Raw genomic sequence first — 18066 nt, forward strand, 5'->3', positions numbered from 1 at the left:
TCTACTCATAAATAACAACATTTTTCGAACAATGTTCAAAAAATTGGCGGCCATATTGATTTAGTGTGGAAAATGAATTCCCTTGTGTTAGGTAAGGACTGAAAAAAAAACGATTCTTCGCTTATTAACAAATAATCAACACGTTTTTATTTCTCAAATGCATTGCATTTTATTTAAATTGAAATTTCATAATAATTAACCTAATACCTGAAGGGGGAAAACCTGCCACTAGAGACAGTGACATATTCGAGAAACGACGATAAATAATGTCTCAATCTCATATACGTATTTTGCGATGATTCTGGCACATTGTTGCAGCCTGATGCTACATTTTTAGCAATTCTTTCGGAACACACGAGACGAACGAAATTCCATGAAAACGGATCACAAAATAGGAAGTAAAAAGAAAACAATTCGCTAATTATTCTCAATGTCGGAAACGATAGAATTGGATGCAGGTCTTACGTCGTTATTTACTACAAAAATATTTTCTTTAAAAAAAAGTGCACGGCTACGATACGTTTATGTGTTTTTATAGAAATGTTTGAAAAAATTTGAAGGAATCTTACATCACACACAAAACATGTGTATGTTTTCTAATGAAGGAGCTTTGGTAATTGCGTAGTTGAGTACTTTTTTGAAAAAACGGTGCAATTTTTTTCGCTTTTTCTTCATGAAGTTGTTGATTTCCTCATATTAAATAAGTTTCATCGATTTTAGGAAAAGTACTCAAACTGCATAATTACCGAAAATTTGAAGAACGTTGCGAACTCGTGACAAAATGACGATTAAATGTTAGAAATAGGGTTATAGGAATTCGAAAAATATTTTTCGAACTCCCAAAAACCTGCGTTTAATTATTCTAAAAGTTAAATAAAAAATCAATTACATCCTCCGAACTTTCGAGAAAAAATGTCGTCTCGAGTGATCGAAATTTTGAAATATCTTCGACGAAAAAGATGCGATTTTTTATGGTACCCTGGAGGATTTGTTCGTTTTTTTTTTTTTATTGCGATGCGAGACCTTTTAGTCGAGGTGAGCGGATTCAGGCCGACTTGCTTTTTGTGGAGAGTTTTGTGGCTAGCGAGTAAACTCGAGGAAATTCGTGGACCGCGAGATAAACGACTCCTAAGTACACAATTATGGCCAGTGTGAGGAAAAGGTCGAAAACGGCCGGCTTTACGCTAGAAAATAAAAATTAATACATTAAAAACTAATTCAATTGTTTTTCATTAATGAAATAAAATTGTTCGAAGCCTTTTATATCAAACTTATTACAGATAAATTGAATTTTCATAATAAATCTTGAGTCCTTTTCCGTTTTTTATTCAGATACAAAATAAAACTCCAGAAAAATTGAGAATAGTTTGAAAATTCCAGCAATTTTTTACACGTACTTCGAGTCTTGAATGAAATAAACTATGAAAATAGGAGCAAACTTGAAGTAGATTGATAGAACGGTGAAGAATCATTGAAATGTCGAAAATAGTGAGAAAACATAGCATAAATACCTGTAGACATTCATAGTGGCTTTGGTGACGTCATAAAAAACGAATTCTGGGTCTCGTTTGTCGGGACTGTGGAGACTGACTTTAACATCGCCAAGATAACGAGACATCGCTTCCTGGAGGGAATTTATCAAGGGATCTTGTTTTTCGGCTAATAAGGATGCAGCTCGCGGCTGTGACGTTAAATAATTCAACCACATTGTTAAGGAATCTTTCGAAATGGCCTGAAATAAAAGGAAGAAACTGAATAAGGAACTTGAAAATGATGCAAAATTAAATATGGTTTTGAGTCCTTCTTTCCGGAAATGAAGTAAATTTATGAAATAAGCTTAGACGAAATGGTACCTCGGCATTTCCAAAAACGTGACTCGAACTCAAATTGTACATGTGCTGAGCCAAAGCTTCGGCAACGATTTGCGTGTTTTTGTACAATCTATCGATTTGGCCATTCTTCGTAACGTCGAGAATCGACATGCGTCCACTTTCGTCGTGACTTTTGAGGGTAGACAATGTTGCGGCTGGCAATCTTCGTATGCTATATCGTTCGTGTTCCCAAGCCAATGTTTCATCAGCAAGATTGATTTTCTTGTGGATGCCCTCGACCTTCGCTGAATGCATAGACGCTGCGGCTAATTTCAAATTCTTGTAGAAAAGACCACCCGACGAGTTCTCCTTCGGCGGCTTTGATACGTGCACGTAGAGATTTTCGGACGACGATACTGAATCCAAACAGATAACATAAGAAGCGTCCTGAAAAAGAGACAAAGTTTTGTACATTAAGAATATTTGGAAAATGCAAATAGTCATGAAAATGTAAATCTTTCATTAAATACCTGGATGACGGATGCTTCATTTCCATCAAGTTGATCTTCCAGCCATTTTTTGCTACCTTGATAATTTAATTTTCCAGCACCGGTCAGTACAAAAACCAAATTATAGCGAGGAGTCGATCGACTGTTGGAATAGAGACTCGAGAAGATTCGTGCAAGTTCTATAAGCATAGCAACTCCAGATGCATTGCTTTCTGCCCCAAATGATAATTCCTGGCGAGCGGAAAAGTATTTTTATAATAACATTTTAACATAGACTATCAGTTGGTAAAAAAATTAAAAATGAAAAAGAAAAAAAAATTAATTCTGAAAAATCTAAACTCTGACGAACCGGAGCAATTCCAGCACTGTCATAATGTGCGACTAGGGCGAGTGTCGGGACTTTTTCATTGCTTCCCAGGCCACCTAATCTTCCGTAAAGGGTCGCAACTTTTGCATCGGTTTTTGCGATAGCCTGCCCTGAAGCTATCGCAACTTGATAGCCACTTGCAGCAACTGTATTTATCATTGCCTCCATTGCCGTGCCTGCTTTCTCATCTCCCGTACTGTGTGACAAATCATCCAATATCGTTTGCAAATCACTACTCCAATGGACAAAGTACACAGGAATTGTTGTCTCCGATCCATAGACCATCGACTCTTCTAACGTCAAAATGTGCTGTAAAACAAATAATATTCATTGTAGAAAACCTCATAATATCTCAACCACTATTTTTAAACATTTTTCAATGATTACGAAATATCTATTTTTCCATTGCATCCTTGTCTCTTATCAATTTTATGAATATTAACACAGAATTATGATAAAATACTTCAAATAAATGCACTAACATATCCCAAATAAAAAATATGAATAATCAACAAATTCTAATATTAAAAAAAATTTGTCAAATACCAATGAAATATAATTTAAAACAACAACAGGGTAATGGGATGTAATCAAGAATTAAACAATGAAATAACAGAATAATGAGAACTTAATGTAAAATAATAAAAAAATTAAAACAAAATTGATGATGGAGTAATAAATAATGGTTTCAAGATATTGATGAGTTAAACAAACCTGTTCTTCTTCCTTGGACATATTTGTCATGTCTTTGGGCAAAACAATGACGAGAGCACCAGCTTTACTCTTGACAGTTTGTAAAACTTCAAGGGATAGGTCAACGGCTTTTACAATGACACAATGTCTTGACGTGCTCCAGCCATTAGCCGATCTTGCCTCAAGAGATACAGCTGTGCTTCTGCAGCCTTTTAGTAACACAAAAATAGTGTCATTTTTTTTATAACAGAATTCCATGTAAATGTATTGAAATTGTCCATTCAACGTATTTTTTTTCAATGATTTTTAGAATACAATTAAAAAGTGGATTGAATTCAATTTTGGTCACAATAAAGAATTGGTTATTCAAAGGAATGATGAATTTAAATGACATTCAGTTTATTTTTAAGATTTTTGATGCTCATCAGTGGTAAATACATCACAAAAAATGTTGGCTCCATTCATGAGTAGTTAATTTATAAGATTTTGTGAATTAATTTTGATTGATAACCTTAAATAAAATATAAATTACTTACCATGCGGGACACCGTGCAAATCGTACTGATGCATGCGATAAACGGGAAAATCATGAGCAGCCGCGACCGGATTAGCCGGCGAAATAATAATAAATATCGGCAAAACTATCAACAAATAATAAGGTAAATAACCTCGACAAAGTTCCGCGAAACTATCGCATTCTTCTACCCACATATTTGACTAATTTATATTTTCAGTTTTATTCGATCGTATCTTAAGTTTTTTATTCAGGACCTTATGCGGTTCCACGTTTTCTTTTTATTTCATGAATCGCGAATTGACGCACGATTTATCAAGGAGGTACAACGGCGACTAAGTCAGGACTAAGTAATCACGTTACACGTTACGTGATCCATAATTAAATTATGCTTTTTCACTTACAAGGAGGGGACTTTATTTTCATAGATCAACGCGCTCTAGAAAAAGTGCACTCTATCGGGTCTTTTGAGAATTTTGTGAATGACTTTTCATTTGAGGGTGTACAAAAGAGAGACAAAAAGATGGTTCTCTTCGCTTTGGAATGGTATCACCTGACCACATTTCGTTCTTGTATCGTCAGAGTGCGCTATATGATAAAGACTTAAAAAAATATTGTAGTTTTGTTGTCTCGTAAACTTCAACTTCATTGTTGTGATTATCTTCGTATGATCTTCACGCGCGGGTTGCGTTTGCGGCAGTCTGTGCCTCGCGCTGTTTGGTGTATCTTCTGCATGTTTATCGTAAGTATCGACGATGTATCTTCAGCAGCATCTTTATAGACAGGCTCGTACAGGTTCCGACGCACGTTAGATTCCTCCACGATTCAGTGCTTGGTGTGACGAAAAATGATTTACTTATAATTTGCGTCTTTTCCAATGATAAAATAATTTTATTACGTGTATCGTTCGGAAAAATCTTTTTTATCTGATTAAGTAAATATTTTGTGATTTTCGTTGGTAATTCACGAAAAATGTTTGTTGAAATTTAAAGTCGTTCGGAACTGTTTCTGTTGACGAATTCAAACACGTTTTTGGTATTATATCATTTTAGGTATTGTCACAATTTCAAATCGCCGAAATCGTTCTCTTTTTTTTCCACAGCTAATGAGCAAACTTGGTTACAATGTCAAGAATCTGCAAATTGTCTATAAGAGGCATAAGAAATTTTGATGATGAACATGAAGGTCCGACTATCCATTTCTCACGACCCCTAACTTTAATTTTGGGCCCAAATGGAACAGGCAAAACAACAATCATAGAATGCCTTCGATATGTTTTGAGTGGAGAATTTCCACCAGGTTCCGAAAAGGGCAAATCATTTGTTCACGATCCAATGCTGAAAAGATTGGCTGCTGTAAGTTATACGAATGCAAAAATACATTTCTCTTGGTAAAAAGAAAAACAAACCTGTAGAAATCGGTCTGCATTTTATGACATTCTGTTAAATAATAATAGATTCAATATTATTTGCTCCTCCTTTCTCCAGATCGCTGTACGAGGAAATGTGAAAGCAGAAATAGCAGATGTTCGTGGTGATCGTTTGATCATAAGCAGAACTGTGGAAGCTCAGCGTGTCAATCAGACAGTCAAATTCAAGACTCTTGACAATGCCATTGTGAGAATCAACAGGAGAACGAAAGAGGTAATCACTTGGTTTATTACGTTTTACTTTTATTCTGCCACACGTTTTTTTACAAAGGAGGGTTACATTTTAGAAGAAAAAAAATTACAACATTCCACTTTCGTCTGAGAGTAACATGGAATTTATTTGTTTGATACTGGCAATAATAGTTGGCTGGTAAAATCAAATAAATCACTTTTATTAAAAAATAGTATTTGTTTATATTTATCTTGGATTTTACTTCAGCAATGGGTCAATCATTGTAAGACTATAATTTCTGGAAATCGGTTTCAAATTTTTCAAATACTTTTTGCCAATTTGGTAGTTATGAACTAATATTAAGTCTGATAATACTGATTAATGATAACAAGCATGTAGCGATTGGACTTGAATTATTTAAAAAGAGAGCTTGAGCGAGTCCTTGATGTGATCGTACTCATATCTTTTGACATAATTGTGACAAACTTATTTTTGTCCTAATGAATTGACAAATAATACAGGAAATCAATCGGCGTGTTTATAGAAAACCCAATTGACGGGAACGTGTGCGGCTGTGGACGTTGAAGTGCTGTCATCGATCGGAGTTTCAAAGGCAATTTTGAATTACGTACTGTTCTGTCATCAGGACGATTCGAATTGGCCTTTTGAAGATGGAAAAAGATTGAAAGAACGATTCGACCAAATTTTTGATACCTCTCGATACAACAAAGCTCTTGATGTATTGAGAAAAATAATCAAAGACAAACAAACTCAAGCAAAAATACTGACTGCTGAACAACGTGGCTTATTGATGATTGTCGATGAAGTTAAATCCAAAAAGCGCAAATTGAAGGATTTCGAAACACGAAAGAATGAAGTAGCCAAAAAAATCAACGCGTTAACGAGTAAACTCAAGCCGATCAATCAACGACTCGCTGAGATCAAAGAAATAGAAACGGAATATTGCAAATGGCAGATCGAAGAGGGTAAATTCAAAAACCAAAAATATATAATCGAAACATCGAATGGAAATTCGAGCCGCCTTGAATGTTGGGTAGTTCTTCAAAAACGGCGTTTTTTTAATCTAAAAATTCTTTATCATTTTTTTTTGGTCTGGTTCGTTTTTTATCAAAACCGAATGTGATTCAAACTTATTTTCACTTGAAAAACCCCATTTTAGAGAGTAAGGCTATAGCTCAACTTGAAAACTTGACCAGTTGAATGAAATTTTCAAGATGGATAAAGTTCCACGAAACTCAAACTTCAAGTGCAGCAACTTCTGTTCGATGATTCTATACTTTTGGTCGAGAGTGTATAGAAGTATTATTTTCGGAGGGCAGCGTTATGTGCGTGTCCAGTCGTGTAAACAGAGTTGTAAAAACTTATATTGAACTCTCTGGGAAATTTTATGGCAGTCGTTGGCCAACGAATAAATTCCTTGCTCTTCTACTTTTTATTGGTTCTCTGCATATAAACTGCCATTGTTTTCCTTTAGAAAAAAAGAAAATGGAGTACAAACTTTTGTGCCACCAAATAAGATCTCTGAGAGAAGAGATTAAGGAACTTTACGAAGGCACGACTTCGAAGTTGAAGAATGAAATTTCTTCTTACGAGGCAATACTTTCCGAAAAGAACAATCAAATCGATGAGGTTAGTACTAAATTTCTCATCGAATCTATTTAAGAAATGTTGAATGGATTTTGCAATGAATTGCAATAATGTGAAGTGATCTCAAACGCAGAAAAAAACATTTTTTAAATGAATTTTTTTCGTTTCGAAGAAAAAGTTATGAACATTTCAATGATTCAATTCTTTGTAGTTTTTTCCAATGTTTATTCACGGGGATTTTTTCATCATTAGCTCGAACGAGATTTACGAGAGCGGGCAGCGCAAGAGGCAAGATTTTCCGCTCTCATGGACGAAAAGAGAGTCGCTATGGGCACATTGAGACAACAAATGCGTGATCAAATCAACAAAATTTCTCAGCGTAATGGTATCCTAAAAAACATGATTATGGCGTGGGGCTTGAACGGAGACATAGAATCTGATATTTCGGAACAAGGTATTGAATAAAACCAGATTCATGTTTTTTTGGGTTTGAGTAATGTCTTGGACTGATGTAAAACAATATTGTAATATTATCAGCTTGCTATTTTCATTGAAAAATAACTAAATCAAAATTTGCGAGTAAAACTGAAAAAATTTATTTATCCCATCAATTGAAAAAATTAAAAATCGACAGATGCTTCCGAATGGGTTAGGAAATTCGAGCAGGCATTGCGTAAATTTGAGAAAGAGATTGAAGTAAAAAGAGCTGAGCAGGAAGAAGAATTGGACATTTTACAACGAAAATCAAATACGCAGCGTGCAAAGCGAACGACGACGGAATCGCAATTGGCCAGTAGCAGACGTGAATTGCATTCAACAGAAACCGAAATTCGTGCGAATTCTGCTTTGCTTAAGAAGGTTTGAACATTTTTCATCCATACAAGGAGTTTGTTATTCATTAATCATGAAAACTGTGTCGTCAAATATATTTTTACGTTTGATCGTTTATAGTCAGGTGCGATGGAACAAAAATTGAACGAGGTGGACAGAAAACTAGCAGTGGCGAACAGTAAATTCGAGGAATTCAATGAAAAATCGGAAGTCGATGACCTCAAACGAAAAATGCAAGCAGCTACGGAAAAGGAAGAAAAGTATGAGCGTGAATGCAATAGTATTGAGAAAGAAATAATTGTACTGCGAGAACAGAGCGCTCTGCAGATGAAATTGGAGTCTTGTAACACCGAGCTAATGGAAAAAGAGAAACAAATTGAAGTTTTGCGGAATAAACACGAAGCGACGTTGAAAATTTTGCTCGGAAAAACGGACTTTCCTGCTGGAGGCATGATGGACACTATCAATGAAATTCAAATAGTTTTGGTAAGTTGAAATTCATTGATGTGGGTGATATTTCATTTATTTAAACGATTGACTTGAAACGCACAGCATTGCTTAATCGCTTCGGGTGTTCACCATCTTATATAATTTAACTAAATTATTTACAACACTTTCAACAATGTGTTTGAAAGGCGTTAGTCTCATAAATCGATCTAATACGTTTGTTTTCGTTCAAAAACATGGTATTTTTTTTTAATCTTATTTCAAGAAATTATGGCTTTTTTCGTACTTGTAGAACGATCGGATAAAAAATCTCAAGAAAGAAATCGATAGTGTGAGATGCGAGGCTGCAAAACTTGAAGCTTCCGTAAAACATAAGAGGGAAGAATTGGAAAAGAAGAAAGTTGAAATTCAACGTGAGTACAGAAGTTTTCTCCCAATTTTTTTGAAAAAATACCTCCAAGGATACCGACGAACTTGTTGCACACATTTTTTTTGGACCATTTGTTTATCCGAGTAAGGCTGAAAATACTTGTCATATTATTTCTCAGGCGACAAAGAAAGAGTCTCGTCGCAGTGTGGCGAATATGAAAATTACCGTGAGACCCTTTTATTGAATTCGAAACGGTTGAAGGACATCGAAGACAAAAGAGGAATGTACGCTTACCAGGGAGCTGCTTACAAAGAGTATATTAAAAAATTGAACGAACCAAATGCCTGTTGTCCTGTGTGTCGTCGCGGTTTCGAGAGTCAAGAGAACTCGAAACAGCTTGCTAAAGACATGACCAGCGAAATGGCTGGACATCCGGAACGCTTGAAAAAATGTGAAAAAGAATTGGCCGCCGCTCGTAAAAAATATGATTTGCTGTTACAACTGCAACCCATCGTCGAAGGAGTTGAGCATTTTGAGGAGATCGAAATGACTAAAATGAAGTAAAGAGAAAAATATTATTTTGATGGCATGTGAATTTTCTTTCTTCAATTTCGCTCTTTTATCCACTTTCATAGTATTAACTGTGATTAGTGAAATAATGTTGAAAAAAATAATTTTTATTATGATGTTCCTACGTTGCTTATAACATAGTTTATTTCGAATATTCGCTGCTAATATTTTATACATGGAATGTTCCATTTATCTGTTAGAACGGAAGTGGAGGAAACTTCGAAACGCCTGAGTGCAGCGAATAAAAAAATCAAGCAGCTGCAGGAATCTGTTTTAGAGCCTGAGAGGCAATTATCCACATGTAAAGACATGATCGGTGATATGGCGGTGTGGGATCGTTATGCAAATGAAATCGATTCCCATCGTTTTTCAGTCATTGAAATTCAGGATAGCTTACGGGAGGCAGGTACGTTCGTTTTCAAAAAAATATTTTCATTACTGAAAGAGAAAATAACTTGGCTTCGTTACACTCGAGCATGGATCATTTTCACAGAACGATCTTAAGTAAATTCTGTACATCTAACATGGATGAGTTACACAAAAATGTGTATGAATAGCATAAAAATATTTGAAAATGAAGCATGGAAAATCATTTGCTAGAATCAAGAGATTATACTCAATTGAAACACAAAAATTTGACAGGCTTGAAGAGCGACAAAACAATTCAAGAGGCCGAAGCTGAACAGGGCCGTTTGCACCAACTGTTAAAAGATGTACGTCGAGAAATAAAGAACTTGCAGTGCACTTTGAATTCTCGTAACGAAGAACTTCGCCGAATTACGGAAAATCGAACCAAGTTGTTGGAAGAGCAGTTACGAATACATCAGGAACTGCAGGAAATAAAACAGGCGAAGGAAAAATTGGAACAGCTGCATTCGAAGGAAATTTCGCTCAAAGAAACCGTTTCGAATTTTGAAGATCAATTGATCCAGATTGGTAATGAATACGAAGCTGCGAATCAAGCTTTCGAACAGGCCAAGGTTAGTCGTTTATTTCTCGTTCCGAATACCGATTGTGGCAATTAGTTCAAGATGAGCGTTGCGTCTTATTTTTAATTAACGAACAGTGTTAGTAAAATTCTTAAATTGAAAGCAACTTTCGAGTACATAAAAAATGAACAATTTATGAACATTTTATTATTATTGACCGCATTTAAAAAAATGGGACAATCACAAATGAAAAAAAAGAATTTTTACTGAATTAAACAATTAAAAAACTTGTTTCCATATTCCAGAAAAAAATTCGGTCCATTCAGGACTGCGACAGAGAAAAGTTGCGGGACCGAAGTAAAGAATTCGACCGACTGAATGCAATGCAGGTGGAGGTGACGAACATTCTGTCTCGTAAAATCGACGATCAATTGAAATCGGTCGAGGAAAAATTGGAGAGCACTGAAAGACTAGCGAATACTCACAAATCTGAGAAAATTGCTCGGGAAAAGAAATTGGCCAAAATGAAAGAGGATATTATCGCCCATGCTACGAAAAAAAGGGATCTTACAGACAATTACGCGATGCGACAAAAAGAGATCGATGCTGAACATTTAAAAACCGAATGTGATCGTTTGAGAGAGAAACTTGTTGGAATTAACCATGAAACAATCGCCAGAGAGCGAAAAACTCTCTGTGAGCGACGTGACATTACTGAACGTGAGGTAATTCAGTATTTCATTTATTTTTCTATTCAACCAACGTATACGCTTGGAAAATGTCAGTCCATAACTAACCATTAATTATAACTACTTGAATGCATTGCGCATTGATTTGATGAAATGTGAAACTACTGTGGTCTAATTAAGCGTTATCATTAAATTATTCAATCGATTTTCATTTGAATTCAAATTTTAGAAAAATATGGCTGAAGGTAATGAAGAAGAGTTGGAAAGAAATATTGCGCACTTGACCCTAGAATTGGAGAAAAATGAATATCGTTTAGCGTATACCAACTATAAAAGCAAATGCGTGGAGCTGGTGGTAAGGATCACGATCTTTTAAATAAATGTGTCTAACTTAGTATAGGGTTCAGTTTGAAAAATTGGTTTTGACCCCATAGGCGACCAATTTATGCGTAAAAGATTTAACCACGTATTGCAAAGTATTGGACAAGGCGATGATCGAGTATCACGAGGAACGAATGGCAACAGTCAACAAGAGCATGAAAAAATTGTGGGATTTAATATACACTGGTACCGATACCAGCTCCATCCAAATCCGTACCGAAGCCACAACCATGGCTAACAAGAGATCGTTTAATTACAAATTCATCCAAATAAAGCACGGTGTCGAAATGGACATGAAAGGTCGTTGCAGTGCAGGACAAAAGGTACATTGGCTTTTCTTTCTGGAGGCACACGTGTTTTCTCATGAGATTCATGGAAATTTTATTTGCATAAGATTTTTCGTATTATTCTTTAAAAATCTGAATTGAAAATTTATAAGCAAAAAAACAATTTGATGTTTTTTTATTTTCATGATTATTTCGTCTTTAAAGGTTCTTTCATCGATTATTCTTCGACTAGCATTAGCTGAAACTTTTTGTGAAAAGTGTGGAGTTTTGGCACTGGACGAACCGACTACGAATTTAGACGAAGAGAATTCTAAGAGTTTGGCAGATGCTCTTCACAGGTAGTTTCAACACAATTATGGAATGTTTCCTCCAAAAATTGAGTTCCTAGTGTTTTTGCTCTAATTTCATTTTGTGCTTTTCAGCTATGTGAACCGTCGCGCAAAGTTCCAGAAAAATTTCCAACTCATCGTCATCACTCATGATGACAATTTCATACCGAAATTAGGACAGCTCAGCAAAAATAATTCCTTCTATCAACTTTACAGATATGAAAAGTAAGGGAAGCAATTTCCTATCAAAAAAAGATCATTCAAATCACACAAATCAAAGAATTTTCTTTCGTACAATCATTGCTGATTATTTCTTCAGTATTTATTTTCAAATTTGATTTTGAATATCGAATTTCAGCGGTATGTCGGGCATCAAATGCGTTTCGATGGATGGTCCTTCAGGAATTTCACGGAATCCCAGAAGAGAATCCTCCGAGGATGAAGACGAAAACGAAAGAGGAAGAAGTAGAGAGGAAAGATCGAAACGAGGCCCTTCGAATTCGATCGAAAGACCTGATAGAAAACGTGCTCGAAAAAGACCAATTTTCGAATAAGGTCCGAATTATTGCAAAGTTTTGCACTTTGAATGTTGAAATTTTCTTTTTTCTTTTTTTTTTATTTCCGTTCTAAAGTATCGTATATATTCAAATAAAAATTTGCAAGTAATGTTTTTTATCAAAGATGGCCTTTTTCCGCCATCGTTCGTCGATCACTTTTATCAGAATAGGCTGGTATGGGCATCTCGTTTAATTTACTTCCACGAAACATCAGTTTATTGGATTGTACAAAAGAAGAAATTGGTATGATAAAAAATTGCCGTATTTTTCTTCGTACTGTGCCTCACGATGTAAATAAATTTAATTTTTCTTAGTCCAGTGGATTATTATTGGTAATTTGTTAAAACTTCTTTCTGCAGAGTAAGGTCCCGTTATTTTTTAATGCGAATTTGAATTAGACGTTACTTTTGAGTGTTGGCAAATTCAAGATATTAATGCTACAACTATAGTTAAAAAACTATATTTTGCTGTTAGCGCGCAATAGCGACTGTCTCTAAAGGCGTCTCGTGCGGTCAGGTCCACCACCATATCCACCGGTCACCCACCGGTTTACAAGTTTTTGATACGAGTGCATGACAGTGTTCGCCCACAGGGGCACACAGACACAGTGTAGTGCAGTGTAGTGTATGAAATGCGTGAATATAGCAACAAAAAATTATTTGAAAAACATTCCAAAAATCAACGTTGAATGAAAATCGTTTATGTATATTAGAACCAAATAAATAAATCTTACCCGGATAGTTATACCACCGCTCAAATCTGTAAATATAGTTTGAAAGTTCGATTGAAACTAAAATTTCGATAACCTAACCCCCAAGTTTCGGGATTATTATATCAACGTTTTCTCATTGTAGATTTTGCTGGAATCATTTAAAAAATCGGTGCAAAATGCTAAACAAAGACACTCCGCCAGGTTCACCTGAAGTGGAGGAAAATTTAGATGAGGAAGATTTAATCTACATTGGAGATGTCGACGAAGTTTTGGAGGTTATGGAACACGACGATGAAATCGAAGATGAAAGCATGGAGGAAGAAGGAGAACAAGCTGAACAAGCTTTCGATAAAGGCGATGCGTTTTCTGTTTTTACCAAACACGAAGGTTCAAAATAATAATTCATTCTTTTCGAGTTTTCTCAGCATTTTTTGAGCAATTACTAACAATGCTCTTTTATCAAAGACAATGAAATATCTCTCAACCATACTTTGACGACATACTATTCTTCGATTGTTTCGGCACATCATTCTTGGAATCCCCCAACGGGGTAATTAGTTAGCCCATAAAGAAAGAGAATACATTGCATATAATTTTCAAAAAAAGAAAAATGTTTGGAAGACAATGACAATGCGCGTTTTTTAAACATATTGCAGGTTCTGTGTTTTGCGGATGTTTGAGCAGAGATGGAAAATATGCGGCAACAGGTGGTGAAGATGATATGGCCTATTTATGGGATACATCATCCAGTGAAGTTATTCTTGAGTGTAAAGGCCACAAGGACAGTTTAATATTTACCGGATTTAATCACGACGACACCTATCTGGCTACCGGCGATATGAGCGGAATTATCAAAGTTTGGAAAATCTCAGAGAAAAATGTTGTTTGGGACTTTGACATGGGAGATGCTACCGTATGTTGTAGGATTTTGCAGTTTTGTCAATTCATTTTTGTAGAACTCGTTTGTAAATAATTCTGCATTCGTTTATATTTTTTCAAATAAACTTTTCATTTACAGTGGATGCGCTGGCACAGGATGGCTAATGTTTTGTTTGCTGGTTCGGTTGAAGGGGACGTATATATGTGGCGGATTCCCGATGGAGAGTGCAAAATTTTTCAAGGTTTTGGACAAAGATGCGAGACTGCTGTTGTTGTTCCGGATGGTAAGTTAGCGATTTCCACTGTTAAACAGATTCTAGTGAAAACCAAATACCATTGAGACACATTTAGATATTCATCAACATTCTTTGTTATTGTTAGACTAGATTATAAAATGATCTAGAAATTAAAAACGACTAAATCTACAGACTTGACCTACTCGACCTTTGTCACAATTTTGGTTTATACTTATCATTTGATGTTTTTGATAGCTTTCAATATTTTAACTGAAATTCGCTTAGCGGACTAAATACTCGTAGACAAGTATGTTCATGAGACGAAATTACATCGACCATTCATTGGTAGAGAAAAAATACTACTTTTTTGCAACCACAGGAAAAAGGCTCGCAGTCGGATACGAAGATGGTACGGTACGAGTATTGGATCTGAAAACCGGTACAGTACAATCAACTAGTACACCAGGTTCTGGCCACTCGTCTGCAATCACTGATCTGGATTGCCAGTCTGACGGCAAACTCATTATCTCAGCTGCAGTCGATGGAAAAACTATCTTACGAACACCACAAACGGGCCTGGTATTTAAAATTACATCAACTTATTTTTTTTTCTGTGTTAAAAGTTTGCACTTTCAAAAGCTCAATGCAAGCAGGGTCCTTACCTTGAAACGTTTAGCCGGCAAGAGAATCTCTCCTAATCAATAAAATGTTTGACGGTTACAAACAATAATTATAAAAAACGTTTTCCAGATTGTAGCCACATTACAAGATTTGCAGGAAAACAGGTCGATGAATCGGGAGCAGAGTGGCGAATCAAGCGCACCTGAAATTAAGGACAATTGGGTCGAAGCTGTGGCGTTTTGTTCCGACATAGATTTACAATTGGCTGCTACAGGAACCGTCAACGGGGAAATATTTATATGGGATATTACGAAAAAAGTAAGAACAAGAATATATGAAATATGTAATGAAAGTTTTAATTTGTTGAATTCTCACCAAATTGAAACCGATCCAGATCTTCTCATTTATCAATTGAAGTTTACTTAGAATCGATACTTAGTTTGAAAAATGAAGAAAGTAAAAGGTGGACCGAATAATTGAGAAATTATGCATTTTCGGTATTCGACACAAATCAGATGTACGAAATCCTGGGCTCCAGCTCGGAGTTAATCTAATAATTTCATTTTAATATATGATCGAACAGGTACTCAGGCACAAAATCACTCAGGAAAGCGGAGTGAGTAAGCTCGAGTGGAAAGGCAAAACTCCATTTCTGTTCTCCGCTGGTTTGGATGGCGTTCTTAGATGTTACGATGCTCGTACGGCTCAATGCGTCAAATCATTTACTGGACACAACGAAGACATTCTAGATTTGTACATTTCTGCGTAAGTGACTTACCATTTACACAATAGTCAACATTTTACAATATTCGATCGTTCGAATCCAACACGTCACTTCTCAGGTATACATAAAAAGTATAATTTATTACTTCTAACTGGATTTACTCCAGAATTTCAATTTGATTTCGCTTTCGCAATAATCGCGTTTCGCGAGTGTTGGATCGAGGACGTCGCTTAGCCGTGTCCACGAGCTTTTCATCTTCTTCCGTCACGCACGCGTGACAATTTCAGTCGCAGCTCTCTCCATTTGCATACATTATTGTCAAAAGTGAAGCACATTCTCCACTGAACACACGTGCAGCCCCATGGACAGCAATGTTCACTGTAATCGAATATTCTAAATATTTTAAGTAGAGTGACCCCTTAATAATTTAAGCACAGAAAATTGTTGTTGTACATTCAAATTATATTATATTTGAGAATTGAGAATTGTTTTTAACACACTTTTTTAAAGAAAAATTATGGTTTATGATTTTGTAGAGATGGAACTCGGATATTGACGACCTCGGACGACTCCACAGCGAGGGTATTCGATTTGAACATATGTTAATTGATGTGTTATATTTTCGTAAAAATTTACGAAAATCATTTGGTTATATGGAAAAAGAAAAAAAATTGAACAAAATCATGTTATACCTAATATAAAAAAACGTTGAAAATATTGTACGTTGAGAGGATGCCTAGTTTTTTTTCCACACAGAAACAAAATTAATGATGAGTGCGAAGAGTATTTTATTTTTTATTTGATTTATTGTCAATAATAGTGTGCTTGTGCCATTGGGTATCAAGTGGGTGACGTTTACCCTTCCAATTGAAATGAGTCGGTTCTCGTTCTTCTCCATTTTCGAAATCGAAATATCGACTCATTTCTATAGCCAAATTCGATCTTACGAGTCCAGCACCCCCTACTTTAGAGGATGCTGGATGATAAACTCTGCCTGAATGTATACTCATGTAAAGTTTTTCCGGCTCAAATGGTACCTGTTAGAAGCAGAAGAATCGTTATGTATTCCGAAATAATCGGTGCACGACGTTTATATCTTTTAATTCAATCTTTTTATTGAATTTTTCGCTCATCACAGCCGCACACATTGGCAAGAGTTATTCGTCTAATGCCCATTTTTTCTGGCTCGGTTTAAACTCGGCTCAATTTTTTCATAAAATTGTACAAACCATTAGAGAGTCGCCTGCATGAGCGTAACTGAACCACCAATTTTCAGGCTCTTTTTGCAAAACGTGAGTAAAGACGATCGGTACATCGTCGCAACGTACGAAGTTCCTTTCCCGGCCGCATACAGACAAATATGGAAATGTTTCATCGTAGCGACCCGTATCGTTTTTTTTTAGTTTTTTGAAGAAAAAGGCCAAGAACTTTTTTTCTGTGTGAATTCGATGTGGAAGAATAAGTATTTATTGCTCGTGTCACATGTTTTATCTACGTTTGCTTATGCGCAAACGTATTCGGGGTTAATGTTATTATAACGGCTACTGTACCTTTAAAACACGAAGTGAAATTCTTTATTCGTGCATCATCTAAAAAGAGCTGTCAAACGTTTGTTCATTATCGAATAGTTACACAAAAACGTACTTTCATAGTTTCGCCAATATAATTACCATTCCTTGATGGTCAATGAAATAAAAATACTCTCGGACTTTTGCTTCAGGAGATTGTCCTTGAACGTAATCGACATAATTTCTATGGATCGTTGAAAATCGTACTGAATTTCGAAATTTTGATAACATTTCGACAATTCTAGATGATGTTTTCAGAAAAAGTACTCGTATGAATAAACGAATGTATAACCACCAATTTTATATTCTTATAACTACATTCAATTATCAAATGCTTTGCCATAATGACTTGTGCGAGAGCAAAGTACTAAATGCTGAATGTCGAGAGAGGATTATTGTTATTTTGATGATTATGCACGATCAGCTGATAGGATTCTATGCTGGCCGTTTAAAACGCATGAGCAGCATATACAAGCAGAAGGTTCGAAAAAAGTTTGTGACAAAGCTCTTGCACGCGAAGTGAATCCTGGATTGGGTCTATTGTTGCTTTCTTTTAAAGAGGTTCGTCAAAATAAAACCGATAAAGATCTGTTCAAAGTGTTCGATACGATTATTAGGTTTTTTAAACTTGCAGATTATGAAAAGGTTGGCGCTCAGTACAATCAAAATTTGTTTTTCGGGACTAATTTTTTTGGGTGTATCGCTTATAATGAATAATGTATCGAGTATCTATTTTTGTCTTTTTTTTTTCACGTAAAACCATATTAATACGATTGATAGAAAAAACTGAAAAGTCGAAATGAAAGGCTAACTTTGAGTGCTTATTGGATGTG

General features: G+C 35.6%; 4 protein-coding genes across 5 annotated transcripts; 2 read left to right on the plus strand and 2 right to left on the minus strand.

Moving 5' to 3' along the window:
- Positions 1 to 143: 143 nt before the first annotated feature.
- On the minus strand, positions 144 to 4279 carry LOC122416442 (nicalin-1). Its single transcript, XM_043429392.1, has 7 exons — positions 3917 to 4279; positions 3402 to 3589; positions 2670 to 2996; positions 2342 to 2551; positions 1854 to 2258; positions 1512 to 1732; positions 144 to 1184 (listed from the first exon to the last, which is right to left on the minus strand). Exons 1-7 carry the CDS (start codon positions 4089 to 4091, stop codon positions 1046 to 1048), a joined length of 1665 nt encoding a protein of 554 aa, XP_043285327.1. The 5' UTR covers positions 4092 to 4279; the 3' UTR covers positions 144 to 1045.
- Positions 4280 to 4555: 276 nt separating this feature from the next.
- Positions 4556 to 12806, plus strand: rad50 (DNA repair protein rad50). 2 transcript variants are annotated; one of them, XM_043429388.1, is made up of 18 exons: positions 4556 to 4636; positions 4997 to 5249; positions 5382 to 5537; positions 6040 to 6481; positions 6991 to 7145; positions 7356 to 7557; positions 7738 to 7961; positions 8055 to 8420; positions 8674 to 8794; positions 8930 to 9311; positions 9522 to 9727; positions 9964 to 10301; positions 10556 to 10975; positions 11169 to 11294; positions 11374 to 11643; positions 11812 to 11945; positions 12030 to 12161; positions 12295 to 12806. In XM_043429388.1, exons 2-18 carry the CDS (start codon positions 5019 to 5021, stop codon positions 12488 to 12490), a joined length of 4101 nt encoding a protein of 1366 aa, XP_043285323.1. In that variant the 5' UTR covers positions 4556 to 4636; positions 4997 to 5018; the 3' UTR covers positions 12491 to 12806. The 2 variants fall into 2 exon arrangements, with proteins under 2 accessions (XP_043285323.1, XP_043285324.1); XM_043429389.1 differs by lacking the exon at positions 4556 to 4636 and adding an exon at positions 4715 to 4729.
- Positions 12807 to 12929: 123 nt separating this feature from the next.
- On the plus strand, positions 12930 to 16380 carry LOC122416445 (angio-associated migratory cell protein). The gene is made up of 8 exons (XM_043429397.1): positions 12930 to 13254; positions 13348 to 13592; positions 13862 to 14118; positions 14224 to 14368; positions 14700 to 14899; positions 15071 to 15259; positions 15525 to 15706; positions 16202 to 16380. Exons 2-8 carry the CDS (start codon positions 13382 to 13384, stop codon positions 16269 to 16271), a joined length of 1254 nt encoding a protein of 417 aa, XP_043285332.1. The 5' UTR covers positions 12930 to 13254; positions 13348 to 13381; the 3' UTR covers positions 16272 to 16380.
- Positions 16107 to 17647, minus strand: LOC122416447 (UPF0598 protein CG30010). The gene is made up of 4 exons (XM_043429399.1): positions 17336 to 17647; positions 17216 to 17264; positions 16895 to 17100; positions 16107 to 16702 (listed from the first exon to the last, which is right to left on the minus strand). Exons 1-4 carry the CDS (start codon positions 17462 to 17464, stop codon positions 16454 to 16456), a joined length of 633 nt encoding a protein of 210 aa, XP_043285334.1. The 5' UTR covers positions 17465 to 17647; the 3' UTR covers positions 16107 to 16453.
- Positions 17648 to 18066: the final 419 nt, after the last annotated feature.

This window comes from Venturia canescens, chromosome 9, assembly GCF_019457755.1.
Source record: "Venturia canescens isolate UGA chromosome 9, ASM1945775v1, whole genome shotgun sequence".
In the NCBI taxonomy this organism is placed as follows: Eukaryota; Metazoa; Arthropoda; class Insecta; order Hymenoptera; family Ichneumonidae; genus Venturia; species Venturia canescens.